This window comes from Tinamus guttatus, unplaced genomic scaffold, assembly GCF_059628265.1.
Source record: "Tinamus guttatus ecotype Peru unplaced genomic scaffold, ASM5962826v1 Tinamus_guttatus_pri_ptg000915l, whole genome shotgun sequence".
NCBI lineage: Eukaryota > Metazoa > Chordata > Aves > Tinamiformes > Tinamidae > Tinamus > Tinamus guttatus.
The window spans coordinates 617,156-645,140 of record NW_028289449.1 but is presented as its reverse complement, the minus strand read 5'-3'; the positions used below and the strand labels follow the sequence as shown (position 1 = coordinate 645,140).

Sequence of the window (27,985 nt, the reverse complement as noted above, 5' to 3'; positions counted from 1 at the left end):
AATCTGGAACACTTGTTAGTTCAACTGCATTAAGAAACAAACCAGAAGATTCAGACAAATAACAGAGATTAAATTAGTAAACTCTTTTAACTAAAGAATCTTAAAGACCCATTTGCTATTACTTAAACTTACTCAACAGCAACCTGTTGTAAGCAGTGTGACATTTAAAACATCAGCTTTAAAACCAAGACTGTGTCCACTGTCTGAACTTCAGAAGCAAAGGTGCTGCAACTGGTTATGAAAAGATTTCCCTTCAGAACAGGCCTTCCCTGTCCTAGAAAAAAAGGAGGATGTTTGCTAAGGCGCATTCCTACAGCCACTTGAAAGACTCGCTGCATAATCTCTCCAGTCTTTTCAGGCTGCATTCAGTCTTTTTTCTACAGCTGCATGTGTTGGTTACCTAGGAAACCAGCAGGATGAAAACACTTTTGTCAGCTTGAACATCACATTTATACACAGGAACAACCTCTTGTTGGGGAATAAAAGAGCACTACATCCTCCTGGCTCTTCCAGCACTTTGAAACACCTCAATTAGAGATCCTGAGTCCAACTTTACTATAAAAAGCACATACCTTCTGACTTGTTTCTTTCTTTAACAGGTACATTATTGACCATTGTGTCGTATTTCCAAACATATTAAGGGCAAGAATGTGACTGGGGATACTCAGCACAGATATTCTAAAATCTTTTTTTTTTTTTTTTAAGATAAGAATATGAAAAGATACAAATTAGTTGCCACTCATTAGTGACAAACCCGTCATGATTTCACTGCTGAGCACATCATCTCAACCTCTGTCTAAATACAACTACTCTCATGTAACAAGAAGCCACAATTCTATTTATACTAAATAATAAACAACAGCTATCTCAAAAGTTTCTATCAATTTTGATAGAGTGAACAAGAAGTCCATTGCTTAACAAGGGTTCAGATTTTTTTTCCAGCTGCTAAAAATTTCTAGTATTTTCCTTAATCTTCAGAGGTTTAAGAGGAAAACCATTCAATTGGGCACTTTCCCACATTTCCTCTGTTTTTTTTTTTTTTTTTTTTTTTTTTTCCCCCCCTCCCACCAATTGGCAAAAGAGCTCCTGTATAACGACCATGGAGAGAAAGACATAAAGAAGCCATGTTAATAAAAGTATAAATGAAATCTTGTATTGAGCACACCTGTATTTTCAACTCTAGGAGTCCAAGTGCCAACCAGGGTTTACTGGTGCTCTCCTTTAAAGAGTGACAAAGCAGGCAACAATTCCTCACTCGAACCTTACTGAACACTTCTTCCCTGACACCATCAGCATGACAAGTGTCACTTCACTTTTTTCCAAAGAACTGGAAAGACTAAGAAACTCCATGGAAGCTTTTAGATGAGTTAATACACTTTTAATTCAGATTGTCTAAGTTCTACCTTGTTGTCTCAATCAAGCATTTCCCAGTTGCATGTCAATGGTTCCTTGATCATTAGAGCCTCTGAAAACTGTTCTCTGGGAGTGTTCACTCTATCAGCTGAGCAGCAACAGGAATTTAGCCTTCTTAATAGGAGTTGAGTTTGAGCTTCTCTTTTCCTTTAAAGCAATGGAAAAACTTGGCATCATTTTACTTTAAAAGTTGGCAAATAGTCATTTAGCAGATGGCTTTTAAGGAACATTAGTCTCCAGTTCATTTTCACTGTGTTCAGTTCTGGGCCTCTCACTACAAGAAGGACTTTGGGGTGCTGGAGCGTGTCCAGAGAAGGGCAATGAAGGGGCTGGAGCCCAAACCTTACGAGGAGCAGCTGAGGGAGCTGGGGCTATTTAGTGTGGAGAGGAGTAGGCTCCAGGGAGACCTTAGGGCTCTCTACAACTACCTGAGAGGAGGTTGTAGTGAGGCTGGGGTTGGTCTCTTCTCCACAATAACTACAGGCAGAACAAGAGGAAATGGCCCCAGGTTGCGTGAGAGGAGGTTCAAGTTAGACACTAGGAAGAATTTCTACACGGAAAGAGTAGTCAAGCATCGGAACAGGCTGCCCAGGGAAGTAGTGGAGTCACCGTCCCCGGCAGTGCTCAAGAAACGCGTATAGGAAGGCTGTAACACAGGCTTCCTATTAACCAATGACAAAGAATATTTTAGTATGCTGAATATGCAGTTTCTGGCAAGCTATACTGTTTAGAAGAAAATAATGACATGCATCACTGTGCCATATCCTGTTCGGGGAGTCACAGCAGGAGACCCTGCCTGTGCCAACTCCATTCTACTCCTTCATCAGAAGAGTCTTCTCCACACAGACTGCCAAATCTCGTACCCAACAAGCATGGTGCACTGGAGATGCAGCGAGGCACAGGATCTAGCTTACTATTTAGACTTTGCCCCCTGGCTTCAGTTCTCAGACCAGGCACAGCACAATTCCCATAGTGGAAGGCCTGGCACAGCCACAGTAACAGCATATGCTTATGAATACACTTAGGAATAGGGAAAAAAAAAATCACCTTTCACAGAGAACTTAAAGAGGGCAACTGACAACTAGGAAAGCAGTGATGACACAAAAGACACTATTTATTTCTATGAGCCAATTAACCCTATTTAACAAGCAGCACAAAAGCACACACACACAAAAAAAAAAACCTCAACAGCACAGGGACACACCTAAGGGGGACATGGCAGCGAAGGAATCCCTAACACATCAGTGAACAAGTGAATAAATTCTAGAGGTAGCTGATGCTTTCATGCAAATTAGCTCTTTCTTAGTAAAGAGTTCTCATCACATTTGTACCACTGCCTTGCACAGGATATGGTAAATAGAAATAGCTTTGCAGACGTGCACGGGCTATAAGAGATTCATAGAATCGTTAAGGTTGGAAGGGACCTCTAGAGATCATCTAGTCCAACCCCCTGCACACGCAGGGTCACCTAGAGCACGTGGCACAGGACTGCATCCAAGCAGGTTTTGAAGATCTCCAGAGAAGGAGACTCCACAACCTCTCTGGGCAGCCTGTTCCAGTGCTCTGTCACCCTCACTGTTAAGAAATTTTTCCTAAAGTTCCTGTGGAACTTTTGTCAAGAGACACAGGTGATTCATCTAGTTTTTTACATCTAGTATTAGATTTTTGTCTCTACAAAAGCTCCTCTTCACCTTTTTAGTAACTTTCTCTCAAGCTCTTGCAAAATTTACAAAACAGAGCTGAGACAGTGATGCCCATTTGTGCTCCATAAAACGAATAATGACCAGGGTTAATTCAACATCCAAACAAATCTTTCTTATTTAATTCTTTCATGATGATAGGATGGGGGTAAAAATAGTTATTTAGTACAAGTCTTTCAAACTTTGACCCAGACTATGAACATTTTTATGTACAGTGTCATTTTCTCCCTGCTTCTCTCAGCACTGTCCCAAGCTGCTCCACAAAGTAACAAAACATTCATGGAATCCCACACTGCCACTGAAAAAATCTACAAAAAGAAAGATTAAGTACCTAGATTTAGTTTGTTTTTTTTTTCCTCCTAGTTTCTTCTTATTTTCTAAGTTTCTAAGAAAATTTTATAGAAATCTAGAAACTGTTCAAATATAGTAAACAGTGCTTGCTACAAATTTCTTTCCAGCCTACAGACAGGGCCTTGAAAGCCAAGGAAAAAAAACAAGAAGACCTTTAAAGTCTGGCCCCAGAATAACATAAGGGCCTAGATTTATTTCAAGCACAGAATTAAAATCTGATATCATCCTCTTTTACAAACCTTCACAAAAGGTGTTTCATAAGAAGAAAGATCCAAATATGTGGGTTCATCAAGATCTTTCAGCCATAAGTTCCCAGGCTTAGGTTCCATGCTCACTTTATGCTCCTCACTCATCAGAAATGGTATGTTCTCCATCTTCTGGAAACATGCCACAGTGCAAATCACAAAGTAAGTTTAAAGACCCCTTATATCATATTCCCTTCACAAAGTCATCACTTAAGACATTCAAGAAACATGAACTGAGAGAGAATATTCAACTGAAATGCAGAGATGTTCTAACAAAATCTGCCATATTTTGAACTACCCATCTGAAGATATAATATGACACAAAAAGTTGACATGCCATGCCTGATTAGCCACTTGAGAACATTCTACTCCACATCTAAGTATGGTCAAGTACTGCAAAATTATTTCTACATCTAGAGAAATTCAGGAAGACAGTTCAGTTTATGACAAGTCTCACCAAGGCTAAAGGAACTATTCATTTCATCAAAAGAAATCCTGTTTGTGAAATTCTCTCCAGGAAGCAGAAACTCTTATGCTCCAAGGAGAATCATTAGGGATGTCTAGAAACATTTGTCACATAGCGATTTCCACAAGAACTACAATTGGCAATCCCTGGCCTGGAATGAAGCGATGATCTGCTATTCCTCTAGTCCCATGCTACCAGCTATTGCAGAGCTACAAAAAAATTAGTAAGCAATTTTTGGGCAGTATTCAAACCAGAACAAAGTCCACTTTGCTCTCCCCCCACAAAGGGCTGATAACACCAATAGAAATAAACATACCTATCCATCTGAGGATGTACCTGAAGATAAGCACACATTTCCTGAGATCACCTTCAGAACAGCATTATGCCGCGACACAAAGTTACTCCACACACATCAATCTTTGCAGAACTGTTCTCCTGAGATGTAAGAGGGTGTTTAATAAAGACACAAATTGTCTCTTTATTTGATGCCACCTAGGATTACATCACTACTGTGATCAGAGAAAGGGGATAGCACAACAGAACAGTGCTCTGGGTCTCAGCATCAGCAAGATATCAGGGAGATCCTCCCTTCCATGATCCGCTCCCATCCCCAGTCCCACCCTCCAAGCCCTCCGTAGTCTTACAACATTAGCTTCTGGAGCGTCAGAAGCGTCATAGTATGCATGACTTTCCCTGTTAATTTAACAACTTAATCGATTACCACTGAAGCAAACAATGTTAATTTTCCATTTTAGAATCCACCTTTCCCCCACAAAGAATACTGTGAAGATTACCTTTAAATACTAAATATGGTTTTCCTTTTTTTCTAGTATAAATATAAGACTTCTGGAAGTACAATTATATCAAACCAGGGAAGACAGGGCAGTCGTTAGGAAAGGAGGTAATATACCTGCTGATGGTACAATCCTCTGGATGGAGCTGGCAGGCAAGAAGCTCAGATGAAAGAGGTCTCCAGGTCCAGCAAAATAGATGCAATAACATCTAGTGACTGCAGCACGCAACAGACTGGATCTTAGAAAGGAACTCAAAAAGGAAAAGGAAATCCATGGACGGACTGCAAGGAAGGTGAACTCATTGCAGCAGGGCTCAATTCTTAAAATACTAAAAATACCTTACAGGCTAGCTTACGTCTCTTCCATTTTGCTTGCATTTGTTAAGATTACATTTTAGAACACACAACATCACACAAATAAAGTGACAGCAGTTAGAAAGCTGGGGATAACCTGCAGAGTTATATACTGCTACCACGGATGACGTGCACATCAAGGACAGCAGAAATCGATTCGCTCTATCTCCAAAACCTGCAGCTAAAAGTAAATCTGTTGTTTATATGAGCCATCTGATATGTTCTGGAATACGGCTGACTGTTCAAGTCTCTCTCCCTTTCACTGTTCTCTGCACTAAGCCAAGTTTTCTGCTTGCTGTCTTCACATTACTAGGCAGTGGCAGATGCTATTGCAATAAAATTAATAGCAGCATAAACTTTGCAGTCATATATATGCAAACACCCTTCAATTAATTATCCCCTAGAAGTACAAGACAAGGAAGGAGAGATCACATGTACTGGGGAGGAGGAAAACAGTTCATGTACATGAAGTCACTCATTGTGGAAGAAACCAGGTAAGGCAGCCTTTCAGGTCAGGGAGAGAAAGAAAAGCCCACACAAGATCCAAATGTATTTTATTGAAATTGGAGGTTTGAGAGATTTCTTTCTGTTGTATTAAGCATTTTGATCCTTGCATAAATGTTGGAGAAAATCAGAGATGCATGGTAGATGCAGCAAAGGAGACATCATTGAACCAAAGAAAAATGAGACCAGATGAAGAAGAGTTCCACAAAAACATCTCATTGTACACCTAATCTTCCAAGTGAACTCTGGCTTGATGTAGAAACTTGATAGGTCCAACTCAATGCAGCTCATAAGTTCAATTATCATATAGGTCTAGTATTCATATCACAATTAACAAACATCTTAACAAAAAGTCTAATCCATCCATGCAAAAAAGGAACCTTTCCCATTCAAGTAAGGGAAGATGCTAATTCACTGTCAAGTTGACACGTCTCATCTCTTTATCCAATCATTAAACCTAACTTGTATGTGTGCACTAGAACACAGTAGAGCTTGAGAGATGGGGGAAATCATCAGCACGCATCATGCATTCTCCAGGGCCATTCCCGCACGATGCAACTGTTCAAAAACATGTACTACCTTGAAAACTTCTGAAACTCAATACACAGAGTGGCATTTGGCTAAGCAAAAGATTTCAACTGAATGTATATAAAGTCTGGGAAAAACATTATTTCAAGTTCCAGGGAAAGAATTCTACACAGGTGTTAAAAAAAAAAAAAAAAAAAAAAAAAAAAAAAAAAAAAAAAAAAAAAAAAAAAAAAAAGGACAGATGGTCTTGAAGTGGGGAGAAGAAAGCAAAAGAGCACAATTTGACAGCGATGTGAAGAGCATCAAGGTCAGTTTGTACGTATGTCCATCTAATTGCAGCAGTGCTAGTAATAATGACCACAACTCTTCTAGTTAGCTCCTCACCATGCTTTAAGAGCGACTATTTGCTAACTTATTTCAACCAAAACTAAGGATTAGAAAGTGACTGCACAAACAGCTCAGAAAACAGAAAACAGGGAATCAGAAAGATAATGATTAGCAATCTCCTCGGCCAATAAACTACAGTTGCAAGAGAACATGAGAACAGACTATTGTGGAATGAGATCAAAGATCCTCAGAACCAGCACCACCTTTGCACTAAACTTGGCCATCAAATCAAAAGGACCAATTGCTCACTAATTAAATCACAGAATCATAGAGTGGTTGAGGTTGGAAGGGACCTCTAGAGATCATCTAGTCCAAGCCCCCTGCTCCAGCAGGGACACCTAGAGCATGTGGCACAGGATTTTGTTCTCTTGCATTGCATTCAGATGTTTTTATTATGTGATAACTCCACAATGCTCAGACCTCTGCCCATATTCCAATATGGACAACAGTATCAGATCACCCATAGAGCATCAAATTCAGTATTCCACCTCTCAGATAACCACCACTGAACACTCCAGAGGCCAGTGCCCATCTCTCAATGCATGCATGGCCATAAATACTTCACAGCTAAGAATCAAGCAACTATCCCCACGAGTAGCCTGAAAAAAACCTGACCATGGAAAACAAGGGAAAAAAGAAAAAAGCAGCTCTGCTGAAGATATATGGCATTAGTGGGTTCTGCAGGTGCCAAATACTACTAAGAATATAACCTGTTTTTGCATTAAATGTCTAGAATATAATGTGCCATCACAGCGAGACAGAGGCCATACCCCCACCTCAACACACACTTTTATATGGTTGTGCTTGTAGCTTAGTAACTGTAATGAACTTTATGTATTTGTTTCTTCCACCCCTTTCTCCTGAGCCACAATTATAAATGAAGCCCACAGTATGTCAATATACTTATCGATTTCAGGGACAACATATAAAAACATCAAAGTGTTTCAGAGAGGGCTTGAAGTTTTCCTTCTAAGTGAAAAAAAGGATCCAAAACTAGAACCCCTTTCCAAGGTAGTTCAGCACATGTGTCTGGAAATTTTTTGAACATTCAGATTTGTCTTGAGCAAAAATTCACCATGAGTCACATCACATTCAACGAATTTCTGGCTGGACTATGGGCAGTCTCCTCCAGAGCTCTCAAAAGCTCAAGACCCCAAGGCCTCCAGCTTCCACAATATCCATACAACTCAATGTCATTCTTGATGTTAGAGACTTCAGAGCTGCCTGAATTTCTGAAAGCCCCCAGCTTTCTAAGTGAAAACTATTTTAATGTCTCCCATTAAACTGCTAAAATTTTAGACAAATGAAAAAATCTGCCTTTTGCAAAGTTTAAATGCTTTATTTTGAAAATAAGCTTACAAAGAACTGCACCTTTAGAAAACTGAACTGAAAGTGGACACTCAAACATAAAAGCAACATAATCTTGAGATCTAAAAAGCCTTCAATTTGTCAAAAGCAGGAAAGCATTTGAGAAATGCTAGAGACGGCATTTCAGTGTGAAGACACAGGCTACCAAATTATAAACAACAGTTATTCAGTCTCACCTGGATGTAAGCATTCTTTATTTTTAATCCTGGAGCCACACAAATCCTTTTGCTAACGCTCTGCTGGAGCCATTCACAATAACTGTGTATAATTTAATCTGATCCAGAATAAATTAGCTCGTGCAATGAGACCAGGAAAGGCCTTCTACTTACCTGGTAATGAAAATTCCCAGTTGTAACAGCTGATCATGTCCATCTATTTTGCTGGTTACCAATAAAGCAATCCATCACTCTGTATTTGTGGCATATGAAGCACAGGAAAAGTGAATTTCATAGGCATTTTACAGTCAGTTATGTTTTAAATGACTAATAATTGCATTTTGTCAATTGCCTACCTGAGAATTCATCATCATCTGCACCATTTTAATTAGCTGGATTTGCAGAGTAAAATAGTAGTGTATTGACAGCAAAACTGACTAATGGCTCTTAAAGTTCAGTTAGGCTGTACTTAAATCAACTTGTGCCAGTGCCTTTTTAAACCGAGCTTCATATTGCAGAAGTAAGGTTGCAAGCTCTTTGAAGCAGGTTTTCAGATGACTTCTTTGCTTCTGGCATAGGAAGCATACTGAACACCCCAGTATAATGATGCTACAATCGAGAAACTAAGCCAGTTGTACAGCAGAGAAACAGTCAAGGATTTTTTTTCCCCGCCCTGTTCTTCTAATAAAATGTTTCAATTTTGGAAAATGAAAATGAATAAAATCCAAAATTATCCACAGAAACATAGCTTTTTGTTTTCATCTCTGAGGAGACTTCAAGAGACAAACTCACTGAGAAACAGCAAAGACATGTTTATGGAATTCTTTTATGCAAGACGTCTAATTTCAAACTTTTGCCCCCCCACCTGACTTCTAATTTCAATTAGAACTCCTGCTTTGCAGAAAAGTTAAGAAATAAACACAGCTCCTGGCTATTCTGGCCTCGATATAATTACACTTCTCAGGAAAAATTAATCCAACAAGTTCTAGTTTTCATCATATTGCAGAACACACACATGCGCACACACACAAATTTGGTCAAAAATGGCAGTCTCTCATCAGCCCAAGTATTAAGCTGAAAGCTGGTATTTTTCTCTTTTGGAATCAGCAGGTAGCCGATAGGACTGAGATTGCAGATAGAATTCATGAGTTTGAAATGCAGCCGAATCAGTCATTACCCAGAGTCACAGACACTACACTGAACACTTAGAAGCTGACTCTAGCAGTCATACCTGAGCAGGAAGATCTGCATTCAAAATGCAGTACTGTATTTGACATTAAATAGCAATATATATAGGTCTAGGATGAAGACTTCACCATTAACATTAGGCTCATCAACAATTTTGCCCTTTAAAAGTGGCTTAACAAAGAAATACTGTTAACTAAGCTAAATGCATAAAGCATTACCTTACTATTACAAAGCACTTCAGTTTTGTTTTTATGAATAAAAGGGGATGACAGTGTAATTTTCTTCACGTGATATTTTCTAACAGATAACACTGCAACATCCTGACCCAGAAGGACAGAAATCCATCCGAATGCGATGCCTGTCTAGACAAAGTCCAGGACAGTCACTAACAAGTTGCTGCTCCACAGGAAATAAAATATGAACATAATTGCATTTAGAAGTGTTCTTGAAATAGGAATTTATTACAGCTACAAATCCTCATCTATGGGCAATGCATAATGTTGGTGAATTAACTAAGGGCAAGCTACACTGGAGAAAGAAAATTAGGAAGAGATGAAGAGTCCAGAGCAGTGAACAGCATCTTCAATGAGGAGCTGACCTATATTATAAAGTCTATACTGGCCCCAAAAGATGAAGGATTGAAAATAAAATTCCTGTATTAAAAGAGTAACCCCTATTTGGTCATGACCCATTTTGCTTTGAATATTGCAATTAATTACAAATAATGAATGTCAGAATTACAAGCATATTTTAAATAAACAGCTACATTTTATGTTTTACATTAAGTGCAATAACACACCCCACATTCACTTTACTGTGACTCCATGCAATAGGGCTGTCTTTGGAATAGAAATCTGCAAAACGGTACTGTTGTAACCAGGACCTTAAATATGGACCTGCTCTCGAAGATAACGTAGCCATCTTTTCCATCCCTTGAACAAAAGCCACGTCTACCAAAACAGATTAGCCTCCATAAATAAGTCGTAAGTTTGAACCCTACGATCTGTGGAGTCATTCATCTACTTGCTGGAACATCCAGCCAGCAGCTAATCAGTGATGAAGAGGATGAATTGGTTAAGGTGATAGGAAAGAATAGGCAAGAAGAACACTTCACTTGTTTCTATGAGGTCACAAGATGACCTCAAATGGTTAATTTTAACCGTTGGCATTCATGTAGCTAAAATTTTATAAGACTTTCTAGATGCTCAGTCCTCTGAAGCACTTGGTCAGGCCCCAGACCAGGCTAAACTCCTCAAGGAAACATTATTTCAAGTTATTTTCATCAGAGTGCAAAGCAAATGTGCATAAGAGAACAGATAATTCCACACATTCCCAATAAACTCTTTATGAAGCAGAACAGTGATAAAACGTGACTGCTTTCCAAATGAGCTATTAATCAGCATCCTTTACTTAAAACATTGAAGTCAACATACCTTCTGTCATACAACACAGTCCTTTGAGACACAAAACCCGACAGCTTTATTTTTCCTTTATATACTGAGGTCAAGGATTCATTATTTGTATTCAGTAATTTCATGGTTTTCTTGCAATATAACTGTAAGAACATTCAGAACAAGAAAAATCACCCATTGCCATTTTAAAAAGCACTAAAATTGTATCCTGAAACATATTTGCTTTCAGAAATTAAGCACATCTTTTAGTGAAAGCTAGAAATTGTGTGCTCCTAGGAAGCACAGGAAATGCAAGAAGAAGCAATCAAAAGCAGCAGAAACCACAGATTGCTTCTGAAAATGGTTGTATAATTCTATTGTATGTCTTAAAAATATGTATTTTTCCCACAAGAAATATTGACCAAACATGTAAGAATATACCAGTTACCTGTTACCCCATACCAGTTATTTATTATCCTACAATTACCCAATGAAGTCACATTACTGCAAGTCATCTCCTATTGTGATTTTATTACATAATCTAAAATAAATCATCTCGATTCTCCCACTTGCACACACACACCTATCTCTCTGGAGAGCTTTTTTCACATCTCTTTAAGCTTCTAAGCAGAACTTTCATGGAAGAAAGCTATTCACAGACCAGAAAGACACAGCACTCTCCCTGCATTCCAAGATAAGCTTCAGGAAACCTCCCACCCCTCACTAAAGACAAAAGTTGTCTTTCAACTCATGTCAATGTCAGCACACAGACCTATTACAAACAATGCACTCCTAACACATCATCCACCGAGCAATTAAAAACAGTATGACAATACAGACTGGCAAAAGAAAATCAAGAATGCCTTAAAATATCAAGCTTGGCATTTGCCAAGGCCTGAAATCTTGTCTTTGCAAACTTCGGGGCTTTCAATGACTGCATATGACTATTGTCTGGCCGGACTTTTTGGCGTGTTGGGCTGTCATCACAGCAGCTAAAGGCCAAAAGAGGTCCATTATGCTGGCCAGCCACCTAGATAGATAAGCTCTTTCCACATTTGAGTTCCTTGGCTGTGGACAAAAATCTCCTAAGAATCACTTGCATAAGAACTACAAAACAGCTTGGAAATTGATGTGTTCTAAGGGTTTTCTCAGGTTGCTTCTGTTTTATGAAAAGCACAAAGCTAAACAATAGTGAATAAAAAAAAACTAAGCTTCTGACCAAGGAAAAAATATATATATAATTCAGTATCAGTAGACAAGTGAGGCTCCTTTTGTTCAAAAGAATCATCTGTGCTGAAAAGTACAACTAAGCCAGAACAAACAGCCTGTAGTAGTAATGGAAAGGAATAGGTGGTAGCGGGTAATGATAACAAGACAGCACAGTCCTTAATGAGCTCAGGTTTGGATACCTTGAAAGTTGATCACCATTTTTTTTCTGGAAAGTGATATTTTATTATGTATGCACTATTCTTGCCCATACGCAGAAGAGACAGTATTAGCAGGGAGAGGGTAGCACAGAGTTCAGCAAAACAAAAATCTCTACCAATTAACTGTAACATGCAATTATAATGCTTGCACTGGGACACCAGTATCTAAATGTTTAAGCCATCCAGAAACTTCATTTTTCACAAGCATTTGGAGAAAGCAAACAATAAAAAGGAAATGCTAAAAAGCCACTACATTCTAACACAGTTGCCTTTCCCAGTCTGCCATGGTCAGGTCAATCCTTACTCAAATATCATGCTGTACCAGGAACCAGAATCAAGACTGCAGCGAAAGGAACATTACTGTGCCCATTAAAAGGATATATACCTTTGCTGATATCAGCTGGGTCATCATTAGGCCAACACCTCAATCATTTAATGTTTTTCCCCGATAATACACAGGAAAACAGCAGAGGAAATTATTTTCCTTGCTGTGCTACACATTTGGAACAAGTCCACAAGACCCCTCTCCTTCCCAGCCACCTGCGTCATCATCTTTCAGTGAAAGGAGGCAGTGTGGCAAAAAGTAAGTATTTTAGCACCTCTTGCCTAGAGGAGACCTCCCTGGCATTTAGGATCAGAAGACCAGAACCAGAGTTGTCCAGTTCTGGTTAACAACTCACGGTATACAGGCGGAAAAAACAGAGAGCCATAAACAAAGCACAAACTCAACAGAAGAAAAAATACAAAGCTAGAATACTTCATTTGTTCCAGTATTGAAACAGATGTCTGAGAAGATGCACTGTAGGCTTGCACAAGTTTAACCATATCTGTCTGTGGCAATAGACAACACTGTCTGCTTCTGCTCACCAGTTAGAAAGGCAAAGGTCAAGGAACATTTCCCAGGATAGAAGTTACTGACTCAGGAAGGGCTGCCTGATCTAACAGAGCTGGAGAACACAGCTACCTTTTTCTCACTGCACTTTGATGTGCACGAAGCTGGTTCATGCTCCTGAATGTGCGATGCTGGTCAGCTGAAAATGAACAGGCATGCTGACATTGAAATGCTTTGTCTATACTTTGACAACTCCATGCTCCTTCCTCTCTTTAGGAAATAAATTGGAACATGAGGGAGAAAACATGTTAAAACGAAGAGCAAAGAGCAGTTTGCCCCATTGTCTGCATACGAGGTCTGCATCACAGCAGGACTGCTAATCTCCAACTGCAATGACAAGCACTTATTATCTATTTATGGAGCTCTGTGCTTCTTTATTTGCTCCAAATGTTTCTGCATTCCCTGCCACTTTAATTTGTGTGAGAGAGGAGAAAAAAAAAAAGAAGAGGAAAAAAAAACGGTAATGCCGCATTATCTCCCTATAGCACTTTCCAGCTCTCAAGTACATGTTCAATTTAGTGTTCTTCTCCGGTGCCTACCTATATACACTTACTCTTTGTAAGAGCTTCCAGAGGCAAAATTGCTCATACATTTGGGCCACACCCTCATCTAAGATAAACCAATTAATGATAGTGCAATTAATTGCAGCTACAGCATTCACAGATTTGTTTTTGTTTCTTAAAGAGCAGAATCTCAGTAGCCTGAAAATGGTATGAGACAGCTCATCACAATTTATCAGGAACAGCGTCCTCCAAGCTAACGGAAGTTCAGTCGTTCTCCTCAGTGGGAAGAGGACCAGGGCAAAAGAGAAACAAAGTTCACTTTCTTCATCTAGGAAAACAGGACCATGAGAAAGCTTATGCTTTCACGAGAAAGGTTTGCATACGTTGACCTCGGGGTAATGCCAACTCCATGAATGAGATTTATATCCCCAGAATTTTACTCTTTGACCGAAATGCTGACACATGCCATTAATTAAGTTGGATTGAATGGCATATTTTTACAGAAATAAGTATTTGCCTGGTTAGCTCACTAAAATGTAAGTCTCTATAGCCAGAAGTGAAGATACTATTCAAGTAGGGAATTTTAAAAATATACGTTTTATGCTTCAAATTCAGTATTCTCTTTGCTACATCTTCTTCAGAGGACCACAGATTTTATTTTTGAATACTTATCCTGACAAGAGTATGAAAATAAACTGACAACTACAACCTTTCAAACATTAATAATGTATGCTAATCATAAAAAAGCATTCTCAAAAGCTTCTTAAAATAGGCAAACAAATCAAATTCTTTAAACAGCATTAGCAAGGATTCATTAGCAAGGATCACCCCACACAGGCCCCATACCACAGGTGAACAAGTAAGTTAAGTCTCTCCTTCTCCTAAAAGTCGAAGAGGTCATTTTCATTTTCACATGATTATGTAATCTAGGTACCAAAGGGACAACTACAGCAGACTGCTTAGGATCCTGGTGTAGGTCCTAGATTATTACTGGCATACCAGTGCCCATTTCCCATCCATTTCAATGGCAAATAGTTACTTAACTAGTAACTATGCTTAATAATGTAAGTAATGTAAGTAATAATGCTGGCCCAAAATACTTAAGAACGGTCCCTCTGAAAATTTCAGGGAAGCATTTGCTGACATTAAAAGAGAACTTTACAGTTTAGAAGTACCAGGAACTGACTGTGAGTAGCAAATTAACTCAGTGACCTTGACAAAAAAAAAGCCTCTTGCATATGTTGATCACAGGAAATACACAAACCATTGGTGCCTGCCCTGTTATCTGTCTCACGGCTGTTGAGTTCTGAGTCTGGTACAGTCCCATTGAAGTCAATTAATCAATGATATTACCTGGTCTGCCAGAGAAGAAGATCCTTCCTGGAATAAAAAACTAGATTATTCTAACTCATTTTTCAGATACTAAAATATCTCATAATGATATTAAAATATCACTATATATCTTTTAGCTATGGGACACTGTAAATGGTACTTTTATTGAGTATTTTAATTAAAAAAAAAAAAAAAAAAACAGATGACAGATTGCTTTAGCTTTCAGATTTCCTTGCTAACTTTAAATTAACAAGGCAAGCTAAATACTACCTTGATTTTCCTCCAGCTTCCCGATTGTTTCTATCTGCTCAACAAGGTCATTTGAGTTCCACTGGCTCATGCCTATGAGAATGGCATTTTTTCCTTCCACCATCTCCTCTGCAGGAAAAAAGAAAAAAAAAAAAAAAAAAAAAAAGGAAAATGGAAAAAGTTGCAGTGACAAACAATAGAATTAGCATTTCATGCTAGTCAATTATCAAAGAAATAAGCAGGTTACTATGATCCCTAATGGGAACATAAAACAGGTTAGTATTCACAGGACTTTCTCTAACTTAATTTTCTAGAAAAGTCATAGCCCTAGAAACATGATAGGATTGTTACAATTCCACATCATTGACCTCACTTGCAGCAGGCACAAAATCATCTGTATCAGGAAGGCACAAAATTTCCCCCTCATTACTACAGCTTGCAGGCATATCCAAGTTTCTTTTCATTGCCTACCCAACAGCAGCTGGCAGATCTTCATTATTTATGACACCTGTAGTGATCACAACCAGATGACTACCGTGTATCAAGGAGTTAGTGATCCATGTAGCAGGAGCAGGCACTGTGCTACGACGGATGTATGGCTTGGCTTTCAGGCCTGCGTTTAGCAGCACATATTCCTGTCTGACAGATAAGCTTAGCTGGCTGATAGTAATGGAGGAGCCTGTAGGCAATTCCCACTTGGCACTGCCAATTACACCACCTGTATGTACTTGTCCCTATCTTAAAAGGGAATCAGCAAGTTCTCATGTGAACATCCTCTTGTTCGACAGCTGAAGGGACAAATAGAATTACTTTCTTCTAAGAAAATCCTGTGATGTCAAAAAATAAAACAAAAAAACACAAGGGATGTTAAAGCTCAGTCTTAGATGTAAAAATCCACTGCTAAGGATGTCAACATTATTTGTTGTCAATAAAGAAACTTGTATTTAGTTCACATCACACTCCCCAAGACCATATGAAGACACAAAAAATAATGAGGTCTCTGAAGGGAGAAATACAGGGAAGAGAGATACTTCTTTAAATGGTTCTGAGCAAATATAGTAGGTTGTATGTCACTCATTAAAAACACAGAAATACATGGTCAGAGTCTTCTCTTAATTGGATTAATTTGTTTCTTTTTGTTCCTCTCAATTTCTGTCAGTGCAAAGGGGCAGCCTCACTGACAACTAAGCATAGGATCAGCTTTTGTCAGTTTTTTCTTCCTTCTCAATGGATTAAGCAGCTGCCGGAATCAGCACATACCCACTCATTCCCATAGGCCTCTGCTGACGCACAGCTGCTATGGGTTCTACCGCTACTGCTTCTAGCAACTTCTGTTGCAAAATATTTTAAGGATATTGTGAATTTGTAAATTGCTTAGGTCTTTAATTTTTCATGAGTTGCTTCTTGATTCGCAGCAGAACTGGGAGAAGAATGGGGAAAGGAGGACAAATCTTGAACTGACCTCGCGCATCAAAGAATTCATCATCGGAGCTCTCCACCGAGTCACTGAGGGCGTTCTGCATGTGCCACTGCGAACCACTGAATCCGCGCGGGCCAGCTGGAAATACAGACAGATTCACATTAACCCAGCAGAATATCCGCATCTGCTCCAGGCTTAAAGAATAAAAAATTACATTAATGAAAAAATTCACATAAATTACATACCTTGAACAAAATGATCTCGAGCTATCTAACTTAGCCAGACCTAAACCTGTCTGAGCCTTAGCCAGGTTCCTAAAACCTGTTCTTCACTCTGAAGACCATTTTTGCCCAAATTCTCACTTGTGTTAGAAGGCACAAAACTCCAAAGAAAAGAGGATACCTTCTAGGCATTAAACAACACGGTAGGAACTTAAAAGGCAAAATGCACCATACAGAATATATGCCACCAGCTAGCACAGAAGAAAGCATTTGTTTAGTTTTACACCAATTGGAAATGAACAAACAAACCAAAAAATCCAAAGGGCACATTTCATTATCTCACTAACTCGTATTTCTTTTCTTTCCATCACTTCCAGTGTTTACCTATATTGCTCTAGCTTTAGAACCGAAATGCTTACCCTGCATGCAACTGATATTCTGAGATCATACATCAAAACAATTTCTTCATCCTTCAGAACTGCAGCCTTTGCAGAACTACATAGCAAAGTATATGAACTACATGAAACTACCTGTGTTTCAGTTGTACCCATTACTCCTTGTCCTGTCACTGGTCACCACTGAGAAGAGTTTGGCCCCATCCTCTTTACATTCTCCCCTCAGGTATTTGTGATCCCCTCTTGATCTTCTCTATTTAATGCTTATAAACATTAAAGAATGCACACTATGCCTGTGCAGTATCTGCTGGCATTGATAACTGCTCTTTTCATTATATATCTTATCAGAGTCTTTCTGACTCTGGCTTTTGCTCTCGTCCCCAACCCCCAAGTCATTTTGATTTTTCCTTTTAGCTCTGGTCAGTTTCATCCCATCTCCTTCCTCTCTTTCTTCTTTGATACCAGAACATAATCTGATGTCTTCTATTTTTAGGATTAGGCAAGTTGCTTCAGTTTTTCCAGCTGGGAGAGAAAAACTGGTTTCAAGCAAAGAAATTTTTAAAATTTCTACAAAACAGTCCTGTTACTCAGTAATAACTTTAAAATAAGTCCAGCCAGAAAGAGCACGAATCTCTAAACAACACAATGCAAGACAGCAAACAGCACAAGCTGATTTTCACTTAACCTGTGAAGCCCCAAACAGAAGATTGAGACACAGGTTTGACCTATCTCTAATCAGAGTCCCTAGAGATGCCTAAGTATTCAAGGATGCTTAAGGCCCAAGAGAGATCATTACTTACTGATTGCATTCACCATGAGAGCCATGCTCCTTTAGGCAGCTCAGTCAATGCACATTTGTCATCAGTAGCAACTGGATGGGATAAAGAGGATGTCTGAGCATCAGAAGCAGACACTGTACTCTGCAGAGCTTTCTACTCAGGTGATAGTAGCAACTATTATTAAAGAGATTTCTTTTAGAGTATCACAAACTAGGCAAATCAAGTAGGTAACAATTCACTAGCATCTCCACCCTGTGTGAGCGAGTTTAATTAGAACTCCGTTTCAACAAGCAGTAAGATTCAAGTATCATGGAATCACAGAATGGTTGAAATTGGAAGGGGCCTTCGGAGATGATCCAAGTACAAGCTCCCTGCTCAAGCAGGTTCACCTAGAACAGATTTCCCAGGACTGTGTGCAGACAGTTTTTGAATATCTCTAAGGAAGGAGACTCCACAACACCTCTGGAGGTTCCGTTCCAGTGCTCGGTCATCCTCATTGAAAACCACCACCACAAAAACCATAGACCACAACAACTACCCACATACCACACATGGAGCACCCCTAAGAAGAGTCTCTCTCTGTTTTCATTATACTCACCCTTCAGATAGTAGCGATATTTATAAATATCTCCCCCTCCAAGCCTTCTATTTGCTAGGCTAAACAGTCCCAGTTATCTCAGCTTTTCCTCATGTGAGAGATGCTCCATTCCCTTAATCATGTAAGTAGCCTTTTCCTAAACTTGCTCCAGCATGTCCAAAACTCTTACACTGTGGATCCCAGAACTGGACCCATCACTCCAAATGCAGCCTCACAGTGTGAGGCAGGAAAGGATCACTTCCCCCAGCTGGCTGGCAACGCTCTCCCTACTGCAGCACAGGATTCTGTTGGCCACCTTTGTCCACAAGGGCACACTGTGGCTCATGGTCACCTTGTTGCCCACCAGAATCCCCGGTCCTTTTCTGCGGAGCTGCTTTCCAGCCAATTGACCCCCAATCTGTACCGATGCAAGGATTATTCCTCCTCAGGTGAAGACTTTTCATTTTTCCTTTGTTGAACTACAACTAGACTTTGCACCACAGATCAATCACAATCCTTTCAGCTCTGCCATTCAGCCAGTTTTTAATCCACCCTGTTGTCTGCATTCCCTTCCAACTTACTGTGCACAATTAGCCTGGAGAAACAGAAAGTAGATGCACCTAGTCGAGCCTGCAAAGCACATCAGCAAAGACCTGCTGGAGACCTGCTGCTCTACCCAACAGGATAATGCTCTTTGTGTTGCTGTTTTCCTGATGTCAACCTCAGCCCTCAGTCCACAAAGATTTTTCAAAAAAGATATTCGGAAAGGTAGAAAAAGTACTGCCTTTCAAAGCAAAAGCCTCCAAAGCCTAAAAAAGACATCTGCTACCAGAGCACATATATTAAAAAGCAAGATGCAGCTGCTCAGAAGAGAAAAAGGGACTATCTATAGCACAAAAAGCATATGCAGCAAGTGCCAGGTTATATATGCTAAGGAAGGAGCCAGGCACCAGAAGTAGGTGCCTGCAGTGGGGAATAGCAGAAGCTTATGTAACACTTTGATGGTTTTCAACAGAGCTCAGTCATGCTAAAATTCATACCACTATGTTACAGATTTTGTGGCTGAACAGCTTAAGCATTAAGACTGTAGACAGAAAACCAAAGGGTTTTGGATTCTCTTCCCTCCAGGCACGGAGGAGACAGTGAAATCATGCTTCATTCAGAAAACCGGTGAGAATTTGAAAGTGTTTCCAAAACACAATGTGCTGGGCAGACTATTCTCTTCAGCACTCTCCATTTCTATTCCTTCACGAACTGAAAAGGCAGACTTGGCTGCTCAGCTACCAGCTGGGACAGTTTCTGCCTTTGGCTCACTGACTGAGACAGAGGTATGTCCTTTCCCCAAGTGCCCAAGGTACAAGCAATGCACTGTTCCACCACAGACAGAGCAGGGCTGAACAAAACATGGTCTGAGGAACATCATGCTGAAATGCATCTTCTCTCCAGGCTGCTTTCAGCATGGTATCACAGTATCAAAACCTGTTCCTCCTAATAGACATACAACAAACAATCTCCTTGCTACAAGAAGGAGGCTCTTAGAGCATGCTGGTGTCCTGACAGTCAAACTTTTTCCTTTTCTTTTTCCTGTCTTGATTTATTCGTAGCTGCTCAGTTTACAGTCAACATCAGTTTCAATACCTTTTCTTCCATGACCCTATCACTTACCACCCTAATCAATAGCACTGAAAGCTGACTTTGAATTGGCTAGGCAGAGAAAGCCTAGGTCCTTCCAATTTTATTACAAAAGATGATCCTACGATCCTTTTCTGCACTCTTTATTCTTCCTTGATGAGCAGCTATCAGCAAAGAGGCAAATACCGACCTCAAAAATATTAACAAATTATTAACAATGTAAAAGTAGTACTGAGAGAACAAGGAATTCCTCCTTGTTAATCCTCCAGGTTTGTACTTCCCTAACACTGAATTCCATGGCTTCCAGGAACACTACATATAAAGAAGCAAGGCCCTGACCTCAAGGGAAAATCATAATTTCCCTCAGACACCTCAGAACAGCATCATACCATAGAAGATGGAAATAATTACACAAGTATAAATGGAGATCACATCAGGGGAAAACATGCAAAAGACTGCACTGATAAAATACTTTCAATGTATTTAAATTCAAAAGACCATTTTTGATCTCCCTAGCAACAGTGTTTCAGTGTTATTTTATTTGCAATAAATATCTCCTGATGAATTACGTAAAGTTGAATGGACTTCTGGTTAATGAACAGTCTAAAGGGTCTTACATTAATGACTGTTTTGTTGCCAGAATAAAAGCCTTTCAACTTCAGCTACTAGGATTTGCTTGGAAGGAAGGAACGGAGGGAGAAAAATAATAAATAAACTATAAAAACCTCACCAGTAGCCAAAAGAAAACAACAAGTCCTTGCAGAAGGATTGCCACTAAATTGACTGGAAATGAGCAAACGTGCTGGTGCCATAAGAAAACTAGTACCTTCCAGCAACCTTAAGAGTTCTGAGGCCGAACAGCAAGGGAGGACAGGGAAAAGTATTACGAATCCCCAGGTAAAAATTCTGATTGCCATGAAAGTCCTTGAAAGCACCAGTTTTATGATATTCCACTAGGAATAATGGATTTAGAAGCAGTTTAAACATAGCCACAGTCAGCAGCACAAATCTGTGTAAACTAGCTGCAGCCATTTATAATATTCACATTTATTTGCTGGCTAGACTGCGCAGTATCACCTTGCACTAGTCTTACTGAGTTTGCTTGACTCTATGTCAACAGATTAACCACTCTAATAGGACTCTATTAGGATTCCTCAATTGCATTAGGCACTGGCATTGCCTGGACTCACTGATTTGATTTACAGTGCCAACAGGTTCATATTTTGTTTTATTATTTTGTTTCAGGGAACAAAAAAACTAGTCTTACTCAAAATATATACAAACTTCTTGGCACTACATTCAATGTTTTTTCTAAATCAACAAACTCTCTCTTAAAGCATGAGATTTGTTGATTAGCTCCTAACGGCCAGATTTGAGCAATTTTTGCAAAGACGGCAGCAACTGTTTAGAAATTTTATTTCTTTTGTGCAGTATTAGTTTTTAAGGAAGGAAGGGGTAACTATCCAGAACTGTGATACCTTTAACAAAGACTTACTAGATCACTAACTTGCAAGTAAATCAAAATAGTTGAACAGGAAGTGCACCCTTTATTTTCCATTGGCTGTTGATATAGCAGGACAGACCAACAGCAGGACATCAGGGGATTGTTCCCAGGAAGCAGAAACAAAGTTTTCTACCTAAACGGCTTTCTTTTGCATAATAACTGCCAGCTGCTATACCCACCCATTAGGGAGGGAGCCAACTGTTAGGCTTACCCTGAGTGCACAGCTACGAGGGTAGCAGCAGAGGAGTAAATAAAAACAAGAGTCATGGAACAGCACCATGAGCAGAAGGTAAAATTTCTAGCTACTCTCCTCTGTGGTTTTAATGCAGCCGAAAGAGAAACTACTTTTCATTTTTTCCTGTCCCAGAGCAGGACACATGTAAGACTATAAGAAGGCAAATACACTTATGCTCTATTCTTAACCTTGACTTGAACATTCCTGCATTTACAGACTAGATTTAAATGGATAGGAGGAGGTACAACAAACCAACCACAGAATCACGGAAGGGTTGAGGTTGGAAGGGACCTCTAGAGATCATCCAGTCCAACCCCCTGCTCCAGCAGGGACACCCAGAGCACGGGAGGCACCCGGTCACATCCAGGCGGGTTTGAAGATCTCCAGAGAAGGAGCCTCCACAGCCTCTCTGGGCAGCCTGTGCCAGGGCTCTGGCACCCCCACAGGAGAGAGGTTCTTCCTCACATGGAGATGGAACTTCCTGTGTTTCAACTTGCACCCATTACCCCTTGGCCTGTCACTGGTCACCACCCAGAAGAGTTTGGCCCCATCTTCTTTACACTCTCCCGTCAGGTATTTATACATACTGGTAAGATCCCCTCTTGATCTTCTCCAGGCTAAACAGGCCCAGCAGAAAAAAAGCAGCTCAATGCAGACACAGATGTGGAAGGCAAGAAAAAAAAGCAGTGCGGAAGGAAAATAAAAATAAATACACAAAACAGCAGAAGAAATATTCCTCTAACTAAGTGAGGACACAATCACCTGAACCATCCTCCAGCAACAGCTGGGCTGTTAGCCTAGGCCAGTATACAGATTGTGACAAGGCTGGCTCTAAACCTGGCAGCTCTGGTCTGTAGGCTTAATTTTATGCACACATTTAACCCCCTTGAAGTTAGGGGCCACTCATGAATATAAAACTGGGCAAGCACCAACATACTCCCAGAATCAGGGCTCTAGGATTGCATTTACTTGGACATCCAGAAGGAATTAACTGAAATGTGCAGTCTCTGAGTCTCATTTCTGTAGAAAATTCTGGCATTTTGGAAAATATTTTCATTCCCAGAAAACTCCTCTGTCATTTTCCTTTCACATTGAAAGATTTCCTTTTAAGAAGGAACAACGACAAAAAAAGTGTTTATATTGATTTAAACTCTCTAAACACCATCTATACAATCTGCTCACAATTACAAATAAAATAAATATGGAATAGATCCAATAGGTGATGTGGTCCCTTCCTCCCAGTGATGTTAACATGCACCTGACCCTGCCTCTTCAGAGAGTGAAGCCAGCAGAAAACAAATTCTCTAAAAAAAAGTGAAAATAAGTAAGTTTCCTGCTAGTTTATTTCCCAGAAAAAGAGATCACTGAAAAACTTGGGTAGCCTGGGAGCTGGCACAGAAAAGACATGAAAATACACAGGATTTCTTCTCTTGTTGGCAGTAAGCCATCAGAATCATGAAACCACATCTTGCGTTCATGAACTTAAAGTACTCCATGCACAGACTGAGTCTTGCCCTGCTAAAGTCTATATACGCTTGCAATACTGTGAATTGTGGACTTGGAAGTAATACCAGCACTTCAGGGAGAGGACAGAAAGGACTTAAACAGAAAGAACTAAAAAGAGAGCAGCACAAGTTGTGAAGGACAAGTAGTAGGAGCAAGCTCCTGATTTAGAAGGTAACAAAAGGAAAGGCAAGAAAGTCTGGAAAATATAAGCAGGAGAAAAGGAACAGGAAGATAATCGTGAAATTATGTGAATTGTGAAAGACAGTATATTGGGGCTGAAAAGCTCTAGGGAAGGAACTTGAAGGACACTCATTGAACGAACTGGAGAAGGAATGTTATAGTAATACTGTCCACAGAAATCCTGGATGGACAGAGGCAGGATACCAAGACAAGATTTCTAAGAGGTAGGAGAAGGGTTTTATAGGTAGAAAGAAGGAATAAGGGGAGGGGGGGGAGAAACAAAGCATTAAGCAAAGAATAAAGACAGCAATTTTGGAAAGCTAATAGCTTAGGGAGGGAAATAGAGAGGAGAAGCAGGTTAAAGACAGGCAGCAAGCTGGAACAGACTCCAGTAAAGGCTAGATAGAGAAGGTAAAGGGTCAGGAGTTCCTGCTATTCACACTGCAGTTGCATCAGTCCCTGAACAAAAGAGCTGAGAAGAGGGCACTGCTGACCAAGCCAAAGACATAGTTAACGGCCAAAGGAGGAATCCATGCAAAATGCAGATGCCGGTGTTAAGAAATTAAGTGCAAGAGCTAACTGAAGGAACAGTCCAGACACCACCATGGGCAGAAACACAGTATATCCAACTCCTATCTCCCACAGCTCACTCTGTGTCTTTCCTCCAAAAGCATTTCAACAGCAACGCTTCCTTGGTTACCTACTCTGCCTCCTTCAGCTGACAGTTCTGCAGCAGATGGTGTGGACAGGCATACATTTGCTCACTGAGAACAAGATACAAAACAGAGAAACTCAGGCATGCAGGCCTTTAAGCCCCTATTTTAAGATACCATTGACGTTTCTAGCCTTGTATGTTATGCAATCACTGATAAGTTTGAGGAAGACAAGGGAGGTTCCAAGCTCCAAATTCCAGACCCAGCTTTCCTGTAATAGCAGTGCATCTCTTAGAGCTGTTTCTCAATGTTTCAGATGCCAACTCCTCCACAGCAGAAATTAACTTCACCCTCCCTCAGCATCACCACCTCCTCCAAACTCACTCCCCAAAACCAGAGAAGATAAGAATATTCTCTAACCTTTTCCTGCAACAACTGTAGGTGGACTGCCTGCATCGTATCTTTAGTGCCCAGCTTTCACAGTGCAGAGATTTTGGCTGTCTGGGGAAGATCTGGCATTTGAGTCACTGCAGCCTGTTGCAAAATGAATTAAGAGATGAGGAACAGATACCACAGCACCCACAGAAATATGCCAGGTAGCGATCTGCAATTGCTGATATGTGGTTTGCAATCTTCAATCCTGCAAACATCCAAGTCTTTCTGCACTGAGACTTTATTCCAAGGGCTTAAAATAGGCCACTAGGTCAGCTCTGACTGTTCCAACAAGTCAAGCTGACCAACTCTAAAGCACTTCATGAGCACCTATATCATTCAAGAATGATCAAGGTGTCATTGCTGCTGGAAGAAAAATCTTCCTTTGCACTTGCGATAGTCGAAAGAAATAGAAGTGGTAGCAAGGCACGGAATATACAAGCAAGACCTCCATGCATTTCTATATCTGCATATCTTAGTTCATAGAGACAAACTGCAAGCTGAAACCCCCAAATAGGAGCAATGAGAATTGGCCTAATACAGACGTGTGCTGGCAGATCTCCTTTGTGCATGGTCACCATTCCTGGTTTTAAGATAGCAAAGGGGTGGCAAGTAAGGGGTAGTAATATCATAAAGCTGGCATCAAGTCATGTTTTGTCTAGAAGAGATAGTAGATTCACATCCCAGAGAAGCACCACCCATTAAAATTCCTGTGCAAATAAAGATGTGTTTGAACAGGTACACAATCTGCGGAGTGCATTACCCAAAAAGCACTACAATGAAAATGCTTCCTTGTTTTCCTATCAAGTATGAAGGACTGCAAACCTATGATCCCCAAAATCCGTAGAATTTTCTCCCTTTATTTTCTTTCTTCATCTACAAAAGACTGAAAAAGATCATTTACCTCAGTGTTGTATTTGTGTGTTCTGAACTGACGGGCACTCTCATGTTCCAGAGTGCTATTTGCCAGGGCTGCTGCCCATCCATGCCTACCTCAGAGGAACAGCAATAACAACAACAATAAATTCTAGATAAGAAGTTGGGTTTTAGCTATAACACAACTGCACCTCTCTGAATCAGCACCATGATGGGCAGGACCGACAACAAGCGCCATGCAGATTTTACACACAAAGCCCAACCCAGGCATCGCCAGACTTCATTCCCGAAAAAAGGCTCGCAGGTCTGTGTGCCGCTGAGGCAGCCCCGGCTCCCACTCAGCAGCCGTCCCGCCGCGGGGCGCCACGGCCGCCAGGGCCTCCCTGGCCGGCGGGGGCTGCCACAGGCCTCGCTCGGGGGGCGCAGGCTGCACGGCCGAGCTGCCGCAGGGAAGGCGGCGCCCGCCTTCGCCTCCGAGCGGCTCTTTCCAAGGAGCCGCCGACTCGGCTGCCCGCACCGCGCCAGCACGGCGGAGCTGGGCCGCTGCCCCGCACGGGCCCCGCGGCTCGGAAAAGGCACGAGGACAAATGCAGCTCCGCGCGCGGGACGTTGCGGGACCCTGAGGAGGTCGCCACGGCGCTCGGAGCCGCGGCGGGGCGGAGGCGCCCGGACCAGACCGGCCCGCGACACGCAGATTCTCCCCACCCCGCCCTCTCACTGCGGCTCCTGCCCCCGCACCGCCCTCACGCGACCCGCCCCCCGCGTCCCCCACCAGAGCCCCGGGACCCTCCAACCCTGTCCCTCACCCCAACCCGTTCTCCCCGTGGCCTCCGTGCCCGCGCGGGTCCCGCAGCCGCAGCCCCAGGCGGGCGCTGCTCACCTGAGCGCGGAGCTTCCGCCATGGCGAGACTGCCACTGATCCCGCCACGCCGCCCGCCTCAGCCGCTCGCCCTCGGGCCCCTCCAGCCGCGCCGGCTGCCCGCCGCCCGCCCCGCCATCGGCTCGCGGTAGCGGCCCTCCGCACGCCGAGAGGGGCGGCCGGGCGCCCCCGCTCCGCTCCGTCCCGCCGCGCCGCCACGCGCAGCTGCCGCCGCCGTTAAAGGCGCCGCGGGCGGCTGCTCCCGAGGCGGCGGCCGCGGCCCTCCTCCCGGGGCGGCAGCGCCGGTCTCGCGGGTCTGCCCGCACCTGCGCCCGCGCACTGTGGGGTCCTGGGGACCCAGAGCGACCCGCTGCCCTGGGAGCCCCGGGGGACGGGCGTTATGGCGGGGCAGGGGTCTGGGCTCGTTATCAGGGGTCCGGGGCCTGCCGCCCACCCCGCCCCGCCGGCGCTGTCGAAGCTCGTGCCCAGCGCCCCGGGCAGGTCACTGCCGAGCTGCCATGACAGGGCATGGCCCGCGCGAAGGGCTCCTTTTGAAGGCTGCTCTGTAGCTGGTGCGGAGGCCTGCGTCCGCAAGTTGCACTGTTAAGAGAAACAAAACAGGGCGCTTTCAGAGCAAAACCGCAGAGAGGGTTAAGTAGCTTTGTCTAAGGTCAGCTGGCTCTCATGCAATAACCACACTCCCAGCAGTTCTGACCCCACAATCTCTCTCTCCATGGGTGACAGTGCGTGTGCTGCAAAGGCTGGCTTAGAGCCACATTGCCTCCCCTCCTTCTCATGAAGACCTAGCCAAAATATTTGACCACATAACTGCTTCCCCAAATACTGTCATGAAACCACCAAATAAAGCAATTACAGAGAAAGTGATGGACAAATAACACTTGTCTCCTTCCTGCAGATCAGTATAGGCAAACTTGCACTAAGCTTTGCTTTTTGTTATGCCTGCGCAACCTTGCTATGCACAGGCAGAATCTCATCCCTTATTTCCACAGCTGATGCTGTCACCTGTGCTGAAGGCTAGCACAAGGCTTATGCCCCACTTCAGCCTTATTTCAAGGGTATTTAAGAAACCTGCCTGTACTGGAGGCACATGCGAGCAAGATTCCATCAGTGATGAGTGTCCAGGGAAATATTCACTCCAGACCTGGCGCTGGCATACTAGCACTGCTGTCTTTTTGTCTTTCCTGTATTTCCATTCAGTATGGATATTGGTATACAAGAGCACAGGTAAAGAGAAGAGGTTCCTCTGCTGAATTCACCCAGTCCTAACTGCTGTTACTGTGTTTCATGAAGGCCTCTGAAGTGAGCCCCTCTGACCTTGCAGATGTGTCAGGCTAGCAGGCTCTGTGCTGTCAGCTTCGCTCTAGAAGTTATACCTAAGCAGCCTGAAAATCATCCGGACAGAACTTTCTGTGAGAAGGGAAGTTTTTCTAGGATTTGGAAAAGATTCCC

General features: G+C 41.9%; 1 protein-coding gene across 6 annotated transcripts in view; it reads right to left on the bottom strand.

Moving 5' to 3' along the window:
• Positions 1–26,611, bottom strand: part of PITPNM3 (PITPNM family member 3) — a 73,852-nt gene extending 47,241 nt beyond the window's left edge. For 3 of the 6 annotated variants that reach the window (XR_015914105.1, XM_010223956.2, XM_088537986.1), the window contains exons 1-2: positions 16,709–16,870; positions 15,268–15,375 (exon numbers count right to left, since the gene is read on the bottom strand). Coding sequence is in view for 5 of the 6 variants with exons in the window: in XM_010223956.2 (XP_010222258.2) it covers positions 15,268–15,375; positions 16,709–16,850 (250 nt within the window). In the remaining variant the exon portion in view is untranslated. Of the gene's footprint in view, positions 1–8,438; positions 8,522–15,267; positions 15,376–16,708; positions 16,871–26,536 lie in introns of those variants that run through there. The other 3 variants (XM_088537985.1, XM_088537987.1, XM_088537989.1) reach the window with 3 other exon arrangements.
• Between the last annotated feature and the right edge of the window lie 1,374 nt (positions 26,612–27,985).